Source organism: Quercus suber, unplaced genomic scaffold, assembly GCF_002906115.3.
Source record: "Quercus suber isolate HL8 unplaced genomic scaffold, Cork oak 2.0 scaffold_97, whole genome shotgun sequence".
In the NCBI taxonomy this organism is placed as follows: Eukaryota; Viridiplantae; Streptophyta; class Magnoliopsida; order Fagales; family Fagaceae; genus Quercus; species Quercus suber.
Window position 1 is genome coordinate 1,187,484 of NW_027069562.1, and position 22,465 is coordinate 1,209,948.

Sequence of the window (22,465 nt, forward strand, 5' to 3'; positions counted from 1 at the left end):
TTAACTGGTTTCTACGGAAATCCAATAACAGCCAACCAGGAACACTCTTAGGCACTGCTAAAGCATCTATGCCTAAAATGGACCTACCATGGTTTTGCGTGGGTGATTTCAATGAGATTGTGAGAGCGAAAGAAAAAACAGGAGTTGCACCACGCAAGGAAGGACAAATGACAGGATTCAGAGCAGCTCTAGACTTTTGTGGACTGTGAGATTTGGGGTATGTTGGTTCTCCTTTTACTTGATGTAATAATCAATTTGATGGTGTGGTTACGTGGATCAGGTTAGACAGAGGAGTAGCAACGACATCATGGTCTCAACTATTTCCAACAGTCAAAGTGCATCACATTATTGGTTTTCTCCCGGACCATTGCCCCCTGTGGGTTTGATCGAATCATGAGAACATGAGATTTTACAAAAAAAGGCAGACCATTTCGGTTCGAGGCAGTCTGGATGAAAGATGAACGCTGCGAGGGAGTGATAAAAAATGCTTGGGCTGGACATTCACTAGAAAACCCGATGGAGACTCTTATGCGAAAGGTAGACTCATGCTGATCAAATCTTCAAGCTTGGAGTAAACACTCTTTTGGAAACATTAGGCGATTGTTGCAATAAAAGAAAAAACTTCTAGCCCAAGTGGAAGCATTGTCTATGGTTGGCATCAACCATGACCAAGTCAAAACCCTTTGAGGAGAGGTTTATGATTTGATGGTGAAAGAAGATTGTCTTTGGCACCAACGGTCAAGGGTACAGTGGCTCAAGGAAAGGGATATGAACACGGGTTATTTCCACAACTGTGCAAATCAAAGAAACAGAAGGAATTACATATCCAAACTAGTTCTTGATGATGGTGCAATAATTGAAGAAGAGAAACAGATCGGTGATGCGTTCTTGGGCTATTTTAGCACTTTGTTCCAATTGGGCACGTCATCCACCTCTAGACCAATTCTTTAAGGTATTGAACCAAAGGTGATGCAACAGATGAATGATGAACTCACTTGACCTTTCATAACAGTTGAGGTAGAACAAGCCTTAAAACAGATGAAACCAATGACGGCACCTGGTCCTGATGGTATGCCCCTACTTTTCTTTAAATCTTATTAGAGTACTATTGGATTAGATGTGATTAATGTCTCTCTATCTATTTTAAATTCCGGTGTGATGCCACCAAACATAAATCACACGTTTATCTCCCTCATCCCCAAAATAAAATCCCCAACAAGTCCAAAAGACTTCTGCCCAATTAGTCTTTGCAATGTCATGTATAAAATCATATCCAAAACTATTGCCAATCGCTTTAAAAAATTCTTCCGAAGATTGTTTTTGAAACCCAAAGTGCTTTCATGTCAGACCGCCTTATTTCTGACAATATTCTTGTTGCCTTTGAGACCTTACATCACCTCAAAAATAAAAGAAAGGGCAAAATGAGATTAATGGCCTTGAAGCTTGACATGAGCAAGGCATATGACAAGGTTGAGTGGAATTATTTGGAGCAAATCATTGAATGTTTGGGTTTTGACAAAAAATGGATTTCTCTTATTAGCTGTTGCATTCGGTCTGTATCTTTTTCCATTATGGTAAATGGAGAACCACATGGAATGATTCACCCTAGTAAAGGACACCGCCAAGAAGACCCTCTATCTCCTTATTTATTTCTTTTATGTGTAGAAGGCTTCCATGCCTTGATACAGCAAGCAAAAAATAGAGGAATGCTGCGAGGAGTATCCTTATGTAGAGAAGGCCCAAAAGTGTCTCATTTGTTCTTTGCCGATGATAGCTTGCTATTCTGCCATGCAAATGATAACGAGTGCCACATAGTTTTGGACATCCTTGCAACATATGAACAAGCCTCGGGTTAGCAGATAAATTTGAGTAAAACGCAATTGTTTTTTGGCACAAACACAAACCAACAAACCAAAAGCAAGATTGCAGATTGATTTAGTGCACTGGTAGCTTCCCAATTTGAAAATTATTTGGGTCTACCTTTCTTTGTTGGACGAGCAAAAAAACAGAGCTTTAGCTATATCAGAGAAAGAGTTTGGTATAAAATCCAAGGTGGAAAGAAAGATTTTTGTCTCAAGTAGGTAAGTCCTCATAAAATCCATTCTCCAAGCAATGCCAACCTTCACAATGGGATGCTTCAAACTCCCAAAAAGTCTTTGCAAAGATATTAAGTCACTAATTCGGAAGTTTTGGTGTGGATATAAGGGAAAGCACGAAAAGTTCATTGGATAGTATGGAACAAACTATGCCTACCAAAGTGCCAAGGGAGTTTGGGCATTAGAGATATTGAAAACTTCAATCTCGCGCTACTGGGAAACAAGTATGGCAGCTCATCCACAACACCGAATCCTTATTTTACAAAGTCTTTATGGCAAAAATTTCCCCCAATTGTTCTGTGTTGGATAGTGAGGTCAAGCTCAATGGATCCTACGCCTGGCAAAGCATTGTACAAGCGAGATCAGTGGTACAAAAAGGCTTAACTTGGCACATTGAAGATGGACATCAAGTCCGTATACGAGGTGACAAGTGGCTGCCTGACAATCACTCCAGCCGCATTATCACTCCACAACGTAACCTGCCATGCAACGCTCTGGTATGTTCACTTATTGATGAAAATGGCCCTCGCTGGGATGAAGATAGGGTGCGCTCTGAATTTTATCCCCATGAGGCCAGAATAGTCTTAGGCATCCCTCTCAGCTTACGCCTTTCACCAGACAAGCTAATATGGACAAGGACAAAATCTGGGAGATACTCGACAAGAAGTGCATATAAATTGTTGGCAGAAAACCCAGCGTTGGCCCATCGGATCCAACAGAACATAGCGGGTTTTCGAAGTTCACTTGGGCACTCGAGGTCCCAAACAAAATAAAACGCTTTCTCTGGCATGCATGCCGCAAATCGCTACCCATAAAGAAGAACCTTTACACTAGGAAAGTGATCCGAAACAGCACCTGTGACCTTTGCCAAGGGGTTGGAGGACATAATCCGCGCGTTATGGGGTTGTCTAGTCTTGAAAGAAGTTTGGTGGAAAGAACCATGTCTTAGATCACAGCTCTACCCAGTTCGTGGATTTCAGAGACTTATGGTTAGGTGTCATAAACATTGAAGACCAACGCCTAGCGGAGAGATTCGCTTTTGTAGCGTGGAGCATATGGCACAATCATAATGTCAGTAGATTGAAGACCCCATGCTTACCATACTCGAGACTGCATCAGGACTCAATGGAACGGCTTCAGGAATACCAAGCAGCTCAAACAATCGATGAACCAACTGACTCACCTGTTCGGGACCAAGAGCTTCACCAAGTTCCCAACAATTGGAGACCACCATGTAGTAACTTCTACAAAGCAAATTTTGACGGAGTCGTATTCCAAGATTTTCAAAAAGCAGGTATTGGCGTGGTCATCAGGGACTCGAATGGTGAGGTAATCGGTGCACTTTCTGAGAGTTCCTTTCTACCAGCAACAATAGAAGATGTGGAGGCAATTGCATGCAGAAGGGCAGCCTCCTTTGTGAGGGATGCTAGGCTAGAGAAGGTGGTCTTTGAAGGCGACTCAAAAACGATTATTAGAGCCATCAACTCTGACTTTACGTGTCTTGCTTCCTTTGGCCATATTGTTGACAATGCTAGAACCTTGGCTTTTTTTTTAATTCCTTTTCTTTTATACATGTTAAAGGAGTGGTAGTGCTGACTGACAAATTGGCAAAGCTAGCCAAGTACTTCTACAGTAAGAGCATCTCCAATAGTGTATGTAAAAGTAAAATATTCTAATTTTTTTTTTGGCTTATGAACACTAGCCCATCAAATATGATGGACTACTGTTCATTCTTCAATTTTTTTTTTTCCAATTATAATAATTAAGTGTTAAATAAAAAAATGTTGGAAGATGTGTAGTTGTTAAAAAAAATAAATAATAAATGAAGAAATAATATTTAAATGTGATAGAGAATGAAATAAAGAATCTATTGAAATATGTATTTGAAAAAGTGAGTAAATAAAAATAAAAGTTATTGTCTATTCTTTAAATCAGATAAAAATTTGATAAATTTACTAAAAATGGTCTAAGGTTTGGTATGATGACATACCCTATGATGTGAAACAACTTGTACTGGTGGACAAAAGTTTCTGTCAAGTTTGAATAAAGTGTTGTCTTGTTTCTCAAAAAAAAGAAAAAAGAAAAGAAAGTGGTGTTACTACAATTATCTCAAGGTCATTTAACGCCAACTCAACCACGAACAACCAATGTCTCAAGGTCATTTACGCCACCTGCGGCATCAGTTGGGGCAATGATCAACCCCTCTCTTTACGATTGCTTTCTCTAAAATTAATTTTGAAAAAAAAAGGGAAAATTTTTGGATTGATTATATTATTAGTTATGTTTTCTGGATTGTAAATACTTAAAGTTTAGGGATGAAAAATGTATCCATTTTTTTTTCTTTTTCTTTAGATGTTGTACATTAAGATCTCAAGTTTTTTGTTTTTTTTTTTAAACAAGATCTCAAGTTAAATTCAACTATTTGATTAATTGACCAATACAGCTCAAAGTGTGCTATATTTCTAATTACAATTGAATTCAATTAAAACAATATTATTTAATATTTATGAAAATTAAAATGTTATTTCAAGTCAAATAATATTGGCAAAAAATTGAAATTTACTTATTATGTAATTGATGCGACACTAATTATTACGTTATTTTATAGAAACAATTACTACTTAAATCTTCATGTCAAATTGTAATAACTTTATAGTAAAATATATAGTATTTTCTTTAATAATAATGGTAGAGGTACAATAATATTTATAAAATTTCATTTAATTGAATAAGGATTTTTTTTTTTTTTTTAAAGATAAACGTTATATTGGAATCTTGGGGGAGAGAGAGTGAGTACAATTAAAGGATTAAAAAAGAGGGTGTTTTAGACATTTTCAAACAATATTGACGTAGACGCGTGGTTTAACTTCTTTGATGAATTTTGACCCAAAAACAAAAAGCTTCTTTGATGAAGAAAAGCCAGCTGTCACTTAAAAAAAAGAAAAAACCTCCTTCGATGGCCAGGAACATATGTTAGCCTGTTGCCTAGTTGCTTCATGCTTCCTTCATCGCGTAAACGAGGTGTATACTGTTGTCTACTAGTCTGTATAGTATTACGATCGGAAGCACACTACAAAACGACAGTGTTTCATCTCCTTAAGAAGAAAGAAGTCAAAGAAAGAAGTCAACATTCAAAAACGGTGGCTTAGAAGTTGGAGAGAAAGGGGCTGGGATTATTCGGACAGTAAATAATAAAACAATGTTATTTGTCTTTTTTTATTTTTTTTCAATCGAGGGTACCTTGCCCTCTTTTATTTTCTTCGGGTGTTTACAGTTCTTTTGTTCCATATATACTATATTATTATATGAAGAAATTCTATAGAGGTGATACCAAAATATTGGCAAAAAATTTCGAATATAAAATCTTATAAATATCATGAGGTCTTAGGAACTTGAGATTATTTTATCATTATCAATAATTATTTGCTAATTATATGGAGAGAGTTAATAAATATTGGATATCAATTCAGATTCTAAGCATACTTAAAAAAAACATAAATGCCAAACAATTAGAATTTTTAACTCTTGTGAGTTTAAACTCTAAAAACATATATAACTCTTAGACAAAATTTAACAACAAAATTGGTTGTAACTTAAGGTTAAAACATTACTCAATATCATTAATATTATTATATATTTTGAAAATCTAACTGTTAGATTAGATGTTATTTACGCTTTTAATGCTCATGTCAAATTTTGTGTTAATTAGATATTATTTATTGTATGACCTATAATCTTATATTTTATACATAATTGTAAATTACAAACATTTGTAATTTAAACAATTTATTAATGACATAACTATTGATCTTTAATTTTCTAGAAATTGGTAAACATGTAGGATAGAAGAACCAAATATAATCTGTGGGGGGAGAAAAACCCAACCCAACTTATTGGGCCCGAGGCCCTGAATGAGGAACACTCTTCGTCCGAGGAGGTGTGACCTTCAGTCAGAGGCCCACGTCAAAGGGGAATGCCTTGAGACGAGCACGTGTGCCATCCGAGGAGGTAATCATGTGCCCGAGTAGTCCAACATCCTCGGATCCGAAGAGGTTTGACCCAACACGAGCATGGGAGGTTCAAATGATCTGTTTGACAAGTGTCTAGAGGGAGAGGAACCTCGGACACACATGAAGATAACGGGAACAGAGAAATATCAAGGAGGCATACTTCAACCACCACAAGTGCTTTCTCAGCTACCGCCACTCACATACGGCTAAAAGTGGGGTGATGGGACTTGCACTCAAATGGGTGCCTGGATGATGAACAAGTGGACGGCGGAGATGTAAGAAGGCAGCGCTATATAAAGGAAGAAAGGGAGAAAAGAAGGAGGGGGAGGAAAAAAGAAGATATTTGATTGTGGTAGCTCCAGGAATTGTAATCCTACTCTCAATGAAAAGCACCTCTTCGGACAGAGCACTCATATTAGTCCGGGAACACATTAATGCAAATCCTCCCATTGGTGTTGCCGTTTAATACTGTTATTTTCATTATTAGCCTAGCCCTTTCACCCACGCTCTACAAAATTTATTGTTTTGGGCTCTGTGGGCTCCGAATCCATACTTCCTTGGGCTTGGGCCGCAAAAACTGACCCTACATAATCCAATAATGGATTTGTCAAAAATCACCTCCAATAAAAAGATATTGAGTAAGGTTGAAACCTTTTCAACTAATTTTGTAACTAAACTTTGGCTATAACTTTTTATTTTATTTATTTTTTTAAAGTTATAAAAGTAGTATGATAGCACTATGTGTGCTTAGAATTTTTCTTTTCTTATCAAAAGTATTTGCATACTAGTTGAACTTCGAATCTCCCTCTCCCCTTATTGTTATGGTAAGAAAAAAAAAATCGATTTCTTTAAGATGAAATTCCTTTGATAGGAATCGTAGCTCTTAGTAACAATATTCGTCCCCTTTTATCTTGTTGATCTTCATAGTTGAATTAAAAAGAAAAAAAGAAAAAACCAAAATTATGTCTCTTCACTCTGTTTATATGCATTATTTTAAGACTTTTTTTTTTCTATAATAAAATATAACACTTTTAAGTAATCACAAGTAATAATAGTTTAAGCATGAAGGATGTGTCCTAATTTTATTATTTTGAATGTTTCACCCCCTTTTTTTTTTTTTTTTTTTAAATCTCTGTGTGTGTAAATAGGTACGAATTGAGTTATAACCAAAATCCATTTTACTTTCTTTTTAACATTTTTTATTCAATATTATATCTAACATTTTTTTTAATGTGTGGGATTGTGAGTGGGAGTAAAATTTGATGCACAATTTATAGCTCAATTATGATATAATCTTTTTATATATACTAGTCTCATCACACGCGTTCCGCACTTACGATGAAACTTTTTATTTATTTATTTTGAGTTTAATGTAATTTTTTAATTTGAATTTATCTATTGTTAGTGAGGTTACACATAAAGGAATTTTTTAAAAACTAAAATTTAGGATTTGAAATGAGTAAATTGCTGATTTAGTATGAGCTAATTTTTAAGAAAAAATATATTAAACTTGCATAAGATATTTTTAAAAAGAGAGTATGCTGATTTTAGGAAAAAAGTTTCTCTAGTTTTTTTTTTTTATTTTTTATTTTTTATTTTTTATTAAATTACAATTTTATAAAAAAAAAAAAAAAAACCCGTGCCGTCGTGGAAGTTGCGTTGCCTAGTTGGGGAGTTGGGACAACTAGTTTGGACGACCGAGGAGGAAGAGCACAAATCAAACGCACTTTCCATTTTTATCCAAAGAGAATCTCTACCTCTCTCTCTCTCTGTTGCAACTTGCAAGCCAAGTAGAAGAACAGAATAGAAGATGCACAGGTCGTCAAGCACTTCTCGAGTCTCCTCGGAGTTTTTCTCATCGCAATCGCAATCGCAATCACAAACTTATTCTTCTTCCTCAGACAATGATCAGCAACAAGAAGAAGAAGAACAAGAACTACTACTACCCACATACGACCCCCTCTCCCACGTTGCCCAGAAACAACTCTCTCGTCTCAGATCCGCCCAGTCCGCCGTCCACCTCATCCCTCTCGTTCTCCTCCTCTGCGCCATCATCCTCTGGTTCTTCTCCACCCCTGGTATATATTCATTTTTGTCTCCTGTTTTATTACTCTTGTTACAGTGGACCAATTACTTGGTATTATTATCCTATCAGCTTTTGTTATTGTTGTTGTTTGTTGATGGAGCTGTAGTTTACATGACACCAATTTTTCATGTATAAAAGTATTATTATTATGTTCAAGATCTATTGGGCACATGTGTAATTTACTTTTATTGTTCTTAGGTTAACTTTTATCCCTTCATTTTGAAATCAGTATATTGGATATTGTCACGTCGTCAATAATTTAAATAGATATCAAAAATGGGGATAATCAATGTTTGTTTAATTGTTGATTATTAAAGGAATTTCATCTGAAAACTATAGATCCTAATCCGTGCAGAAATTTACAAAGTCGTATTATATAGTTGAAGCCATCCCTGTCCTTACTCTCCAAGTTGCACATGGTAATGTAGAATTAAAGGGTTAAAATTATGAAAAATTTAAGCTTTCTCTTGTCTATATTTTTATACTACAGTTGTTAATTGATTAATTAAAGTTAATTTTATTGTTGGCAGAGTTGAGGTCTTGAAGATTAACTTCGTCCCAAACTTGGAGTTTGACTTCAACTACTCATCTAAACAAGTTTTACATTACAAGTCCACAACATTACTTGACAAGATTACTATGCTCATTCATAGATGTAAAAGTGCTATGTTTGCCACTTTATATGAACAAAAAGATATAAATAAAAGGTTGTACCGTATTACCAGTGTACAAAGCTCCCACTTTTGTGGGGTTTGGGAGGGGTCATGATTTTCAATAAAGTTTCACTGGTTTTTGTGCAGTTTATGCAATTCTCAATGTGCTTCTTCGTACTATAACTTTCATTTCTATCTTAAAACCACTGTTCGATTCCATTACTATGCTGAGAAAAGTTCGCATCTATTTGGGGTAATGGCATGCATGTGTTGTAGCTCTCTTAAAGAACAACAATTTGCTCAGATGAGATTAGAATGCATAATTGGCAGTTGCTTGATTGGAATAGAGTTGATGGCTTGAATTTAGGCTGAGAGAGCCACCTGATCACCTTTTAGTACGTTGCACTGCCCTGAATTCTGGCTTACTATGGCTATGCAGAGGCTTATGTTCAACCATTTACCTTTACAACTATTTACAAGATTATTTGACAGATCAATACTCCTGGTGCTACTGTACTTCCAATAGGGTTTCGAGTAATGTCCAGTAGGTAGAGGCACACGCTCCTAAAACAAGGCAAACCTAGTGGTTTTGAGATTGCCAATACCTGTTGATAATAGACAAACGGGTGCTCTTCCTCGAAAGAGAAACAGATGATGGGTTGTATGTGTGGCGGGGACAGGTTTTTCCCTGTTGTAAGATTCCCATGGCAGCATCTCCATATTAGTCTATTTATCTGTATTCAGTCTTAAGCTTAGATATCTAATATGTTCTGCATACAATTCTCGATCTCTTGTTCCTTAGTGTATGACCGTAGTTGGATATACACGTATGAGTGAAGTCTCACATTGAATAATGATGTGAAAAATGAGTGATTTATATAATATAGTTGAGCTCATACCCATTAAGCTTGAGTCTTTTGAGTTAAATGTGTCTCTATCTGTTATATTAACTGCTCAAGGAGTCTTCCTAAGGCGTTTATCTCCACAACAACCTTCACTAACGTGTCCTACATCTAAGACATTTTTCTTTGATCACACTCAAAATGTGAGTACTGTGAAGATAAAGAAGATCCTATATGTCCGCAGGACTTTGTTTATGTCTACCAAATGCTAATTTATTCAAATGTGTGTTTTTACAGCTATAATGAAGTTTGTAAGAGTCTCTTTACATAGGATTACAAAGCAGCAATGGTTTTCAAGGTTTAAATGGGAAGGAAGGCAGGAGCTTTCTAGTCTTTGGCCCCAAATCTTGTCTTACTGCCGTGACTATGAAATATTCTGCCTTCTATAGGGGTTCACACTCAAAATTTGTATGCTCCAACAATGGTCCAAGCCTAACTATCTTAGGGATAATAACATTGTTCCTTACAGAACACACAACTGGATTCTCCCACTGCAAAGCTGAACCCACAATATTTGCACGTATGGTTAGTGGAAAGATGCGGGGCCATCTTTCACTTCCATATGATCTAAGAGCGCTTTCTACAGATGCTGGTTCAGACTTGATTGCATTGGCAAGCTTTCTGGCCAGAACTACTGCATCCTCCAATGCACAACAAGCACCCTGCCCAAGATTGGGAGTCATTGGATGCCAAGCATCTCCAACTAGAACAACCTTGCCATCTGAAGCAGAAGGGCTGATGGCCGGCCACAGCCAACGGTCAACAAGTGGTGTTCTAATGATTGTGTCATCAGGGCTAAGATCAATGATGCTCAATAGTTCTGAAGGCCAGTTCCTTACAAGTTCTTTAGCTTGCTTCTTTAGCACAGATGGGTCACTAATTTTTGGACCTGCATTAAGATTTGTTTCAGATCATTATAAGAACTTAATGATACTCGAGATTGTGCTTTGTAACAATATCCAAATCTAAGTGGGAACACTTATATTCTTTTTATCAAAATCTTCAGCTTTGGCATTTTAGAAGTGTCTCTAGAATAGGCTAATGCATAACAAATGCAAAATAGACCTGGCGATGGTCTGTTGAAGCAGATAAACCAGTAGACTTTTGTGGGAGAGACTGGAACATATCCAGCACGCAAACCTCTACCATATATGTAATTCACTTTTGGTTCATATGGCTGCCCTTCTGGATAAAATCCAAGCCCACGGAATGCACAATGGCCAACATACCTCGGTTCAGAGAACCCCATCCACTTAGCTATTGGAGATCGGATCCCATCGCATCCAATCACGACCTGATGGAAAGACTCAGATGATAACTCACACTTTCGTAATTATATATGATAATTGGCAATATAGGAGAGCAAGTTACTATACTAGAAATGCAAGCTTATACCACGCAAGTCCAAAATTTTAAGTCGATAGGAAATGATACAGAAACTAGAACTTGTCCCTAAAACTTAAATGGATAGAAAATGTTGCATATCATTATTATTCTAACAGCCTCTGTGGAATGGTTATAGATAGCTAGCCTAAATTAAGGCAGTCAGAAAATTTTGAGGTTTGTTGTAATAGGCAAAGTACCTTTGCACATAATCGAGTCCCGTTCACAAGTTCCAACAAAATTTCACCATTCTCACTTCTTTCAATGTTGGCCAGCTTCGACGAAAATTGTACTGCATCTTGGGGCAACTGATTGGCTAGAGTCTCCAGAAGTATCCTTCTTTCCACAGCTCGGACCTCTTGGCTGTGCCACCATAGAATTACTACCAAATGACGGGAACAAAGAGAGTTTCCCGCATGGCTAGGGGGAAAAAGTAGTTTCATGATACTTCCTAGAACATGAAAGAAAATTCATACCTTTCATCTTCATCTTTGAATTTGAAGGAGCGCATCTCCGTCCCATCTTCTGACTTCACCACCATCCTGCACAGCTGATACCATGGACAAGGTCAGGGAAAAATCTTGAATTATAATTGTGACAAATAGTATCGCATAGAACTGATGTAACTGTTCTAAGGCTTTATGTTCTAGACATAGGTTGTCATATCGAACTACGTTAATTCTTGTTTATTCTTGTTTTCGCTTGCTCTCTCTTTTCTCTTCTCACTCACAATTATAACAAAAATTCTAACATGATATTAGAGTCATGCCTTTCTTTTCTAATATAAACAACCTATAATTGGTATTTCCGTATTTGTGCTAGAGCAATACCAGACTTATGATATCTACGGCTAACTGTGGATATAATGAGGATAATGAAGTGATGATGGTATTAAAACTGATAGCCTAGTCACAGCTTGAATAATGCAAAATTTGACACCGAACTCAGTCATTGATGAGTGACATTGAACCCGAAAATGAACACATTACACATACCCTTGGATTTCAAGGAATTGTCTCCTGAGATCATTTCCTACTCCTATTGCATCCAACACACGCCACCCATTCTTGAAAAGGGTGAGTGAAGTTCCACCAGTTCGAAGTGATTCTGCCTGCTCAAGCACCAATGACTGAAGTCCAAGCCTGATATTCAAATTAAGAAAATTTAGCTTGGCACTAATTTTGCAGAGCTATACCAGAAGCATGTACAAAAACATATACGTGATTTCCTGACTATCATTTCACCCTTCATTCCACAATAAAATGATTAACTTTTATCGAATTAATTTCAAAAGAATTGTAACACACCATTTCCAACCAGCCCTTTGTAGGGACAATTTAGTACAGTTTGTGAACCAGAGAAAGCAAACACAAAAAAACATGTAACTCAAAAAAAGCCAACCTATGAAGGGACAAGGCGGTGGCAAGGCCAGCAATTCCCGCTCCAACGATGACAATATCCTCCTTTCTTACATTGGTTTGAGCTTTGATGACTGATAGCACAGTACTAATGGGTTTAGTTCTTCTGATCATTCTTGATTGAAACCAAGATTGGTTATGTGAAAGTGGTGTAGTTAAAGAAGGTGGTGAGCGAGGAGACTTTAGAAACAGAACATAGGAATAGCTGGTAGCCATTGGTTGCTCGGGGTTGGCTATGCCTATACAAAGTTTGTGTGATATTAAGAGTGAGAGAGAGAGAGTCTAAGGTTGGCCAGCCATGGAAACGAGTGGTGACCATAAAACGCTTTATTATTTGTGATTTATTTTTTTGTTTCCTGGGGAATGATTTCAAAAGCCCTTTTTGAAGTTAGGGGCGTAAATAACGTGAGAGGAGCAGGCCCGTTGGGCCTAAACTGTTGGGCAGGCAGGATGGTGTAACTTTCTTTATAAATAACGTACGCACACAAAAAATGTATACATGCAACTTATAAGAACATTTACAATATCCTTCCTTTTACTCTTCATTTTTTTACTAAGCATCACCCAAATTCCAGCTCCAACACTAAGGCCCATTTGGACTGAGGAGAGAGAGAGGGGAAGTGGAAGAAAGTAGAGTAGAATTGACTAAAAATATACTAATTTTGGGCTAATTCTACTCTACTCATCTTCCTTCCTCCTCAATCCAAACGAACCATTAATAGCGTCACTTGAGGGTTTGAAAATCAAATTGCCACACTAACTCTATATATATAGAGAGCCATTGTAACTCTCTAAACTCTTCGAAGTTGTTAGGTAGCTAAATTTGAATTTTTTTTTGAATTAAATATAAAAAACGGTGGGACCTACCAATGGTAGACATGTTTAGTTTTTGAATTCTAAAAATTGTTTTCCAAAAATTAGAGGATTTTTGAAAGAGAAATGTTATGTTCACGACATTTTCACAATACTTACATAACAAATTTTAAGTGACAAATTGTTACTGGTTGTTATTGGTGGACAAAAAAGTAATTTCAATAGTAGATTCAAATTAGAATCAATAACAACTTATTAGTAATAACCTAGGATTTTTTGTGAAAATATTGTGGATGTAACATTTTTCTTTTTCAAAACATCTTTTGAGGTGTTTTTTGTTTTTAGAATAAATTTGCAAAGTCATTGTTTATTTAAATAATCCTCTCTCTCTCTCTCTCTCTGAGAGAGAGAGAGAGAGAGAGAGAGAGAGAGAGAGAGAGAGAGAGAGAGTCTCTCTCTCTCTCTCTCTCTCTCTCTCTCTCTCTCTCTCTCTCTCTCTCTCTCTCTGATCTAAACCACCCCATCCTCTTAGTCTCATGAGGATGGTGTGGTTAGTCGAGGTGCCATGCTCATGTTTGATTCCAATGGCACATGTCCTTAGTCCAATTTGACTTGATGGTGTATAATCCAGATCCACTGTATTAGATTTTTTTTTTCTTTTTCTTTTTGGGCTTTTTGATCAAATTTGGATTGCAGCTTTGATTTTGTTTGGTCTTGCAAGTTTTGAATGGGTTGTGCAATTATTATTTTTTTTTAAATTGTTTGTTTGAGAGAAATAGTAATAGAAAATGAGTGCCAAGCAATTTTGTGGGTTGAGAAAACACTAGAAAATAATTTTTCAAAACAATTTCTCAAAAATTTAACTAAAATTTAGGAGTTTTAAATTGAACATAAAACGGAGTACGTCTATTTCAATTTCAAAAAGATAAAGAATAAGAGATTAGGATGTTGTAAACTACGAAGAACGTGGGTTTAGTGGGAGATTTTAAATCGAGGACTTTTATTTTACGAATTTATCCCCTTAATTAAAAACCTATAAGTGATTAGGGAGGGAATATTTTGGAATATTCAAAACTTAGAACACTCGCACCAGTCATTCTATAATAGAAAAAGTGCATCATTTTACACATTTTTGCTCAAAATCTACCCACATTAGCCCTTCTATAGTATTGTGCATTTCCAAAATTGCTATAATAACCGTGCAAATATGCACGGTTATTGTAGCTTTGTATTTGATTATTTAAATATTTTTTTCTCTCTCTCATTTCTCACCCTTGTCAACTCTCTCTCTTCAATATAGAATCTCTACCTTCCCTTGACCCTCTTCAATCTAGAAAAAGGAGTAAGAAAGAAGAAATCAATCCACCATCGATCAATCCAAAATCTTTCTCTTCTCCATCTCACTCTCTCCTTCTCTACAACTGATCAATCTGTCCGCCTACCACTGCAACCCACCACCACCCAACTACCACCACCACCACAACCACATAATTGCAATACATAATAACCCAACCACAAAATCAAAGGAAAATCAAACACACCCACACATATGGACACACAATAGAGACATAGAGAAGATTGTTGCGAAGTTGTGGTTGTGGGTTGGTGCTTAAGGGTTAACTGGAACAGCTCTCGACGTTTGTGGTGGATATCTGTCTTTGTGGGTCAATTGGAACGAGTCTCTGTGCTTGTAGATTGGTGCTTGTGACGGAGATGGATGCTTGAGGTTTGAACAGAGGTAGAAGAAATTTGACCATAAGGGAGAGAGGAAGAGGAGATCTACCCAGATGTAGAGAGGGAGAGGATATCTAAGCAAAGGATTGTCCATGGATGTAGCAAAAAATCTGTGTTCAAAAATGGGTAGAGAGAGAGAGAGAGAGAGACTCTCTCTCTCTCTCTCTCTCTCTCTCTCTCTCTCTCTCTCTCTCTCTCATTGTGTATCCGTGTATGTGTTAGTTCAGAAAGGATAAAAGAATAGTTGAGAGAAATAATATAAAAAGTAAGAAAATTGATTATTTAAATAAAATAGATTGTAGAATAGATGAGCTGATGTGGATGATTTTGAGAAGTGAGTGTGTAAAATAGAAAAAGTAGGTTCTTAGTCTAAAATAAACAAAAAATTTTAGACTAATTGATGCTATTCCTCTTAAAATTCATAGCTTAGAGCCAGCTTGAAAGCCTCTTAAATAGTAGAATAGATAGATTATAAAATTGGGGAGTGAAATTAGAAAAAAAGAAAAAAATTTATAGTTAAAGATTATAATATAAGATCATGTCTAATATAAATATTTTTAGGGGACCTATTCATGTATTTTACTAAAATTATCCTTGAACGCAAGAGAAAATTAAAACATTCTAGGAAGGTTACTGCATGCCATGGTCCCCAAGCTCTAACTTAGTATGTTGTGCATGGCATAAAATAAAAAAGGCTTCATAATTAAACGAATCAGGGTGCCCTTATCATTAAGGGATTTTATTGCTTGATAATTATTAGTTGAATTGATTTTTTTTTGTTTTGTTTTTCTTTTTAATAAAAAAACCAATTTCATTAACTAACAAGAAAAGCAATATCTTTTTTCAATTGTTTGGAAATGGCACGAGGGCAAAATTCAAAAAACTTATAAACAACAGGAAATTTAGTAAGGATTTATGCAACACAATTGGCATATCACCTAATCTAGCAAAATTCACATTGAACAAGACCTCAGCTAAGCTCAATCACATTACTCAACATGGTGGAAATTAACCACTCAACATAAATTAAGCTTGAATTTAAAGCATCAACACATAGTTTAAAATCTCCCTCTACCAAAATCTTTTGAATTCCTTTAGTTTGTGCACTGCGTAAGGCCCAAATGAATGATGCAACTTCTGCTTGTGGAGGATCACACAATTATTTGTAAAAGTGATATTCTGTATAACAAATAGACATATCATTTTCAAGTTCATTTATGGCCGCTAGTTTGGATGGAGAGGGAGCCAGCTCTACTTTATACTCTCTTCATCCAAACTGGTGCATAAATCTCACATGTATGTAAGGAAGTACTGAGTACAACCGTTCGAGAGCAAAGGTTTTACAATTTGTATACACTAGGGGCCTGTTTGGATTAAAGGGAGTAAAGTAAAGTTGGTTAAAAATAGGTTAATTTTGGGCAAATATGCTCTACTTTACTCTACTCTACTCTACTTCTCCTCCCTCCTCCTTAATCTAAACGGATGATAAATAATTGTAGCATCCTCTTCTTGATGAATGGGCAGTGGGAAGACCGGACATGACAGGACACACTTTGCCGAGTCATGTAACATGTGCATATTATTGATGATACTCAACCAAGCTAAAGTTGTCGGTGAGGATTACATAATTAACATTTCCAACCCAAACAGAATCTTTTTTTTTTCTTTTTCTTTTTCTTTTTTTGTTGTTAATGAAACCCACTGAGGGTCCTTTTTTGCTTAAATGTATGTTCTGAAAAAAGACATTATGGTAGTGTGATGAGATTCTAGTTCTACTTCTGAGTTCTGAGTCATTGTGACAATAGAGTTGAGCGCTAAAAAGTTGAAATAGTTTAATAGTACTAATTAATTAGACATTAAAGAGAAAAAGTTCAAATACATTTTGGGTTTTTCAAATTCAAAATTATTATCAACTTGATCATTTGAATTATTATTTTAGTCCCCAAGTTTGTATTGTACACCTCTTAGGGTCCATTTGGTTGGAAATGGAATAAAGAAGATAAAAATAAAAAGTGTAGAGAAAATATTTTTAATGGATGTTTGGTTGGAAGGAAAAGTGGAAAACAAAATGTTAAAGCCCAGATATTTTTGTCTCTAGCACATTAAAATGTTTTCTTTCTAAAATATAGAGAAAATTGGAGAGAAAACTCCAAATGAAGAAAAAGACTAAAAAGTAAAAACACATGTGCAACGCGCACTTGGGTTTGTTGACTTTTTAATTTCCTCCTCCTTTTTTCCTTCCTTTAATTTTTGTCTTTTTCTAAACCCAACTGTTTTTCTTTTTCCCCTTTGGTTTTCTTCTTTATTCTTTTTCTTTTTATGTACCTCTTTTTTTGTATTTTTGTTTTTTTTTTTCTTTTCCATCTGTTTTGGATCATTTGATTTATGCTCTTTATAAAAAAAACTTTTTTTTTTTTTTTTTTTTTTTTTTTTTTTTTTGTTTTTCTCTTTTCCATTTGTTTTGGATCACTTGATTTATGCTCTTTATAAAAAACAAAAAAAAAACAAACGAAGTGTCCTTACACAATTTTTTAATAGAAAAATGTGTTATCTTTTGTTTTATTTAATAGGGATATAATTGTAAATTTCTTCTCAACAATTTTCCATTTCTCTAATTTTCCATTTTCTCAACTAAACATATATGAGAAAAAACTAAAAAAAATGAAACTTCAAATCTTAATCATATTATTTTTGTCTTCTTTTCAGTACCAAAAAAATACAACAAATAAAAGAAAACATGATGAGAAAGACAACAAAGGGTAAACATAATTTCAAAAATACCTAGATAATAGGATGAGAGGAAAATTATGAGGGAGCTTATTGAGAAAGATATTAGATTGCTTCAATGCAACATCACTCTCTTCAATTAGCTTCATCTAAATATTCTTAGCTTTCTCAAGCACCATTTCTACAATAATTCTTTAAACACTACAATCATCCAAACAACATCACAAGTACAACTCCCTCGTTGATTCAAGTAGAAGACCTATGGATCAAACTAAGGAACCATGGGTTTTACCCATTCCTTCAAATGACAATGTGATTTGAAATTATTTGACCCGATTTGGTCGATCGTGTTAGGTGACGAGTTGACTTGTATACTAATTTAAACTGACATGTGAACACCCTTTATCTTACCTTATCTTTTAATATTTTACATGAAATAGTTGCACTCAAGCAACATCATCATCCCGATTTTTCAAATTAATTTAGAAAAAAACCATAATTATGTCTTCTACCCACAATATATATATATATATATTTTGCTCCATATGTTTTTATCATCATTTTGTTGTGGTAAGTGTAGGGTCTATTTTTGTAGTCCAAGCCCAAATGGTTTGGATTATGAGCCCAATGAACTCAGAACAATGAATTTGTAGAGAATGGGTAAAAGAGCTAGGCTGATTGTGAACTAAACAATAGTTAACTATGGTGTTCAAGAAGGAACTGATATAAAAAACACACTTCAAGGCTTTTCAATTTGATGTTTGAAGAGGAGTATTATTGAATGAAAAATGAATACAATTCTCCAAAAAAACCCCCCCATTCTCCTCTAGAGACTTTTTCTTTATATAGTATCCTTTCTTATCATCTTCATCGTCTACTTGTTCTTCATCTAAGTATCCACTTAAGTATGTGTCACGTCAAATCTTTTCTTTAGCTTTCTGTGAGTGATAGTAGCTAGGATGACACTGTTTAGGGGTCTTCTCCACATTACTGCGGCCAGAAAAGCAGATGCAGTGCATTTAATGTGGTGGTAACAGTTTTTCCTTTTAGATATTTCTCCATTCTTTTTATCTCCAGGCATGCCCAAAACTTATCCAGATCGCTGAAGTCATTAGTAAGATCATTCGAACCCTCCAGATATTTGCTTGACCAAGAATCTTTACATCCGAGAAGAATGATCTCTTCGGACCACTGGTGCTCTCTTCGGATTGATTCCCTTCACTTCTAGGTATTTTTCTTTCATGCGGACTCCTTCTCAACAACTTTCACCTCTTCGGACACACAGTAACCTTCAAATAGGGCCTTGGGCCCAATACATAAGTTTGGGTTTCCACCCCCCACAATAGCCCCTCAAAATTTTGATTTTTTCCCTCGCATCCGAGAAGAAAAAATAGGATTTTGATTTGTTACGAAATAAAAGTAAAAAATATATGAGTTCACATGTGTAGGAGCATAGATTTAGGCGCTTCATAACTGCTTCTGCCGTTTCAATATTCCCAAAGCGTTATTAATTACTCCAGGTGGCGTTTTGTCTCTGTTATCCAATGGTGGGCTACTGATCCAACGAACGTGGTTCTTCCTCGTAATTTGGGCGGGATGACTCCTACTCCTTCGTTTGTCTCTATATAAACCCCCAGAAGAGGTTTTTTCTCTTTTACTTTACAGATTCTCAGACTTTCCAGTGAACTAAAGCATTCAAATCCACTGAGCTCTTCAATCATCAAATACAGAATCTGCAAGAATCTCTACGAGTTTAAAGATCATTCTCCGATCTAGTTCGTGTAAGTTCTCATATACTCAAATCTTTCATCTTCTCCTTGGACACCTTCCTCGGCCTTTGAGTAGTCGCTCCCTAGTCATTGTGTTTAGAATCTCCTCTTTCTTGTTTATCTAAGATAGGTAGATTTCAGTATTTGGTGGACAGCCCCACTCAGATGGAGGAGTTTAGGGCCATATACCGCATACCTGAAGATGTGGGTTTGAGATATTGCCCTCCAGAAAGAATACTAACAAATCGGAAGTCGGGTGAAATAATAATCCCCATCATCGCCTTCCTGGAAGGAGGAATGACTATCCCTATGGGCTCCATCACCACTAATTACCTTCGAAACTGTAAGCTTAGCCCTGAACAATGTGCGCTTAACATCTTTAAAGTTTTAGGAGCCATTGACGATTTGAACCGTCATCTAGGATTGGGACTCACCTGGTGGGACGTGGTACACATGTACGATTGCCACAGTTAGAAAGGAGCGGGATATTATCTGAAATCCCGATTTGACGCTGTTAGGCTTGTCTCCTGCCTTCCCAAATCTAACAAAGGGATGAAAGACGACTATCTAATCATCTCGAGCACGTGGCATGACGGTCTTCACTGCCTAACCCGACCAGGAGAGCCAGGTGGGGGCATCGTAGATTTAGGTTTGCTAACAGTAGATTTAGGATCAACGTTTCTTAACAATTTTGTCCTCTCTGTCTTATTGTTTTCAAGTTTCTGACTAAGTTCTGTCGTGATGTTGACAGATAAAAACCACGTTTCTCCTTGGCTGAGCCTCACAAATACCGCCGCGCTCAACTATCTACTATGATCGGAAATCTTTGTAAGTGAAGACGGACAACTCCGGTCGGTTCCCCTCATTCTTGGTTACACGCCCAAACCGTCCGATTTTCAGTCGATCGGTAACGCGATAAGACAAGGAGACTATCACATCAACCGCATCGACATTGCTCGGAAAGATTTTTTGGCTTTGTTCGATCTTCCCCCTGTGCCACATCTAAACCCGCAGGGTGTACTGCTGCTCGCCCAGCCAGTTCAGCAGATTCCTCTCGAACCAGTAGCAGAAGGCAAGGGTGTTGCTTCCTCGACTTCATCACTCGAAGAGCAAATTGATAAATTTACCTTCAGAGAGGCCTCAGAAGAGGTTCGAGTGATACACGTTTCGAACGCTGAGGAGGAAGTTGACAGGCAATCTAGTGTCCGTCCTCCAGTCTTGATAACAGCTCTTCTAGAAGTCTCTTCGGACGAAGAAGACGACATGGCGAGCTTGAAAGATTTGATGAAGAATAGGAACAAAAAGGCTGGGCCTAAGGAGACTGGATGTCTCAGCCAGTTGTTAGTCTTCCTCTACCACCTCCTCAAATTTCCTCTGATCTCGGCCTAAAACCATTACCAAATATAAAGAAAAAGAGGCCCATTACGATTGACGAAAAGAGGAAGGTGGTGCCTCCAAAAGGGGCAAAGCAACAGAAAGTAGATAAAGGCCAGTGGAACAAAAGCGCTTCGTCTACCAAGAGCCGAGACGAAACTCTTGCCGCTGAGGTGTGCCGAGGGCCACGCACCTGGTCCTCTAAGTTGGAGCTGAACGGTGCTCCCATCCCCTGGGATACCTCCCTTAGGAATTACCATGGGGGGAAGGCAGGTTTGGTTGCTGAAGCCCTAGAGCAGCCACTCCTCCTTCCGAATGATATGGAGTCTTACAGGCGCTTCAGCCAGTATAAACTCTTCTTATCTCTCAAAAGGGATTTGGCCATGGTAAGTGAACCAGTCCATTTTTTTTTAATTAAAATGTTGATTAATTAATTTAATTAATTTATTTTTTACTTTATATTGAAATTCTTTCTTCTACTATACAGGTTACCCAGTAGGTTTACGTGGCCGAAGAGTGGAATAAAAGAACCTTTAATGGAGCCCAGGCCGAGGCTCACACTCGGTCTGAGATTGAAAAATCCCTGGGTAGTCTGAAGGAAGATTACTCTCGGCTGTCCGAGCAGCTGAGAGATATGACAAGCTAAAGGGACAATCTTGATGCTGGCCTGAGGACCGCTGAAAAGCAGGCTGAAGACCAACGCAAGCAGTTGCGTATGACTGAGATCAATCTGGAGACAGAGAGAGAGTCAATCAAAGGTCTTCGTACTGAACTAAAGAAAGCCAGGGAAGCTGCTCAGTTGGCCGAGAAAGCTGCTCAGCTGGCCAAAGAGGCAGTGGAGACTGAGAGACAAACAGCATATACTTTTGGGGTGGAGGAGACCCAACTCAGACTTACTGAGGAGTTCGCGAAGGTTTGCAGGGAATATTGTCATGTAACTTGGGATAAAACCCTTGAAGCTGCTGGAGTCCCTCCAGAGGCTGACTTGAGGCAGCCTAAGAGCATTTTCTACCACCTAAACATCTGCGAATTGACAGAAGCTCCAGAGCAGCCTGTAGTCGACCAGACCCTTCCTGATCCTACTGAAGCACCCCAAGAGTCTGGTCAGATTGGAGACCAAAGCAAGCAGGCTGAGGATCAAATTACGGATGCTGCCACCTAGCCCAGCCATGCTGCTGACCCTTTGGCTTCTCAGACGAAGACTTAGACACCTAAGAATTTCTATTTCGTACTTGTATTAGTTTTTTTTTTTTTTTGTAAGGGATTGCAATGTACTTTCTTTTTAATTAATGAAATTATTCTTCTATTTTCTATTTTCGTCGTACATGTTATGAAATTTACTATTGTAATACAGGCAGACTTAACAACAATATCAGACCAGTAATGTAAACACCTTATTCAAATACTGGAAGAAGTAGGTCATATAAGAGTTATTAACGAACATAAAATGCAATGAATGATGTGAAGATATTACAGATTTTCTTGGATTTTCAGATTATT

The 22,465-nt window shown here is 36.9% G+C and overlaps 2 protein-coding genes and 1 long non-coding RNA gene across 5 annotated transcripts; 2 read left to right on the plus strand and 1 right to left on the minus strand.

The window, feature by feature from the left end:
• The first annotated feature begins 3,221 nt into the window (after window positions 1-3,221).
• On the plus strand, window positions 3,222-3,686 carry LOC136068061 (uncharacterized). Its single transcript, XM_065774712.1, has one exon. The coding sequence runs from the start codon at window positions 3,222-3,224 to the stop codon at window positions 3,684-3,686; it is 465 nt and encodes a 154-aa protein (XP_065630784.1).
• Window positions 3,687-7,731: 4,045 nt separating this feature from the next.
• On the plus strand, window positions 7,732-10,062 carry LOC112019020 (uncharacterized). Of its 2 annotated transcripts, XR_010629471.1 has the most exons (3): window positions 7,736-8,184; window positions 8,723-9,890; window positions 9,985-10,062. It is a non-coding gene; the product is annotated as an uncharacterized LOC112019020 (long non-coding RNA). The 2 variants fall into 2 exon arrangements; XR_002883642.2 differs by lacking the exon at window positions 9,985-10,062 and having other exon boundaries at window positions 7,732-8,184; window positions 8,723-9,001.
• A 68-nt stretch (window positions 10,063-10,130) lies between these two features.
• LOC112019019 (monooxygenase 2) lies at window positions 10,131-12,838 on the minus strand. Of its 2 annotated transcripts, XM_024051556.2 has the most exons (6): window positions 12,532-12,838; window positions 12,126-12,272; window positions 11,607-11,672; window positions 11,331-11,493; window positions 10,813-11,041; window positions 10,131-10,636 (listed from the first exon to the last, which is right to left on the minus strand). In XM_024051556.2, exons 1-6 carry the CDS (start codon window positions 12,762-12,764, stop codon window positions 10,131-10,133), a joined length of 1,344 nt encoding a protein of 447 aa, XP_023907324.1. In that variant the 5' UTR covers window positions 12,765-12,838. The 2 variants fall into 2 exon arrangements, with proteins under 2 accessions (XP_023907324.1, XP_023907325.1); XM_024051557.2 differs by lacking the exon at window positions 12,532-12,838 and having other exon boundaries at window positions 11,607-11,680; window positions 12,126-12,217.
• Window positions 12,839-22,465: the final 9,627 nt, after the last annotated feature.

Coding starts and splice junctions, on each gene's coding strand:
- LOC136068061 (XM_065774712.1), top strand. CDS start 3,222: ATGGAACGGCTTCAGGAATACCAAGCAGCTCAAACAATCGATGAACCA.
- LOC112019019 (XM_024051556.2), bottom strand. CDS start 12,764: ATGGCTACCAGCTATTCCTATGTTCTGTTTCTAAAGTCTCCTCGCTCA. Junction 11,494..11,606: donor TTCAAAGATGAAGATGAAAG/GTATGAATTTTC, acceptor ATGGTGGCACAG/CCAAGAGGTCCGAGCTGTGG. Junction 11,042..11,330: donor GGACTCGATTATGTGCAAAG/GTACTTTGCCTA, acceptor TCTTTCCATCAG/GTCGTGATTGGATGCGATGG.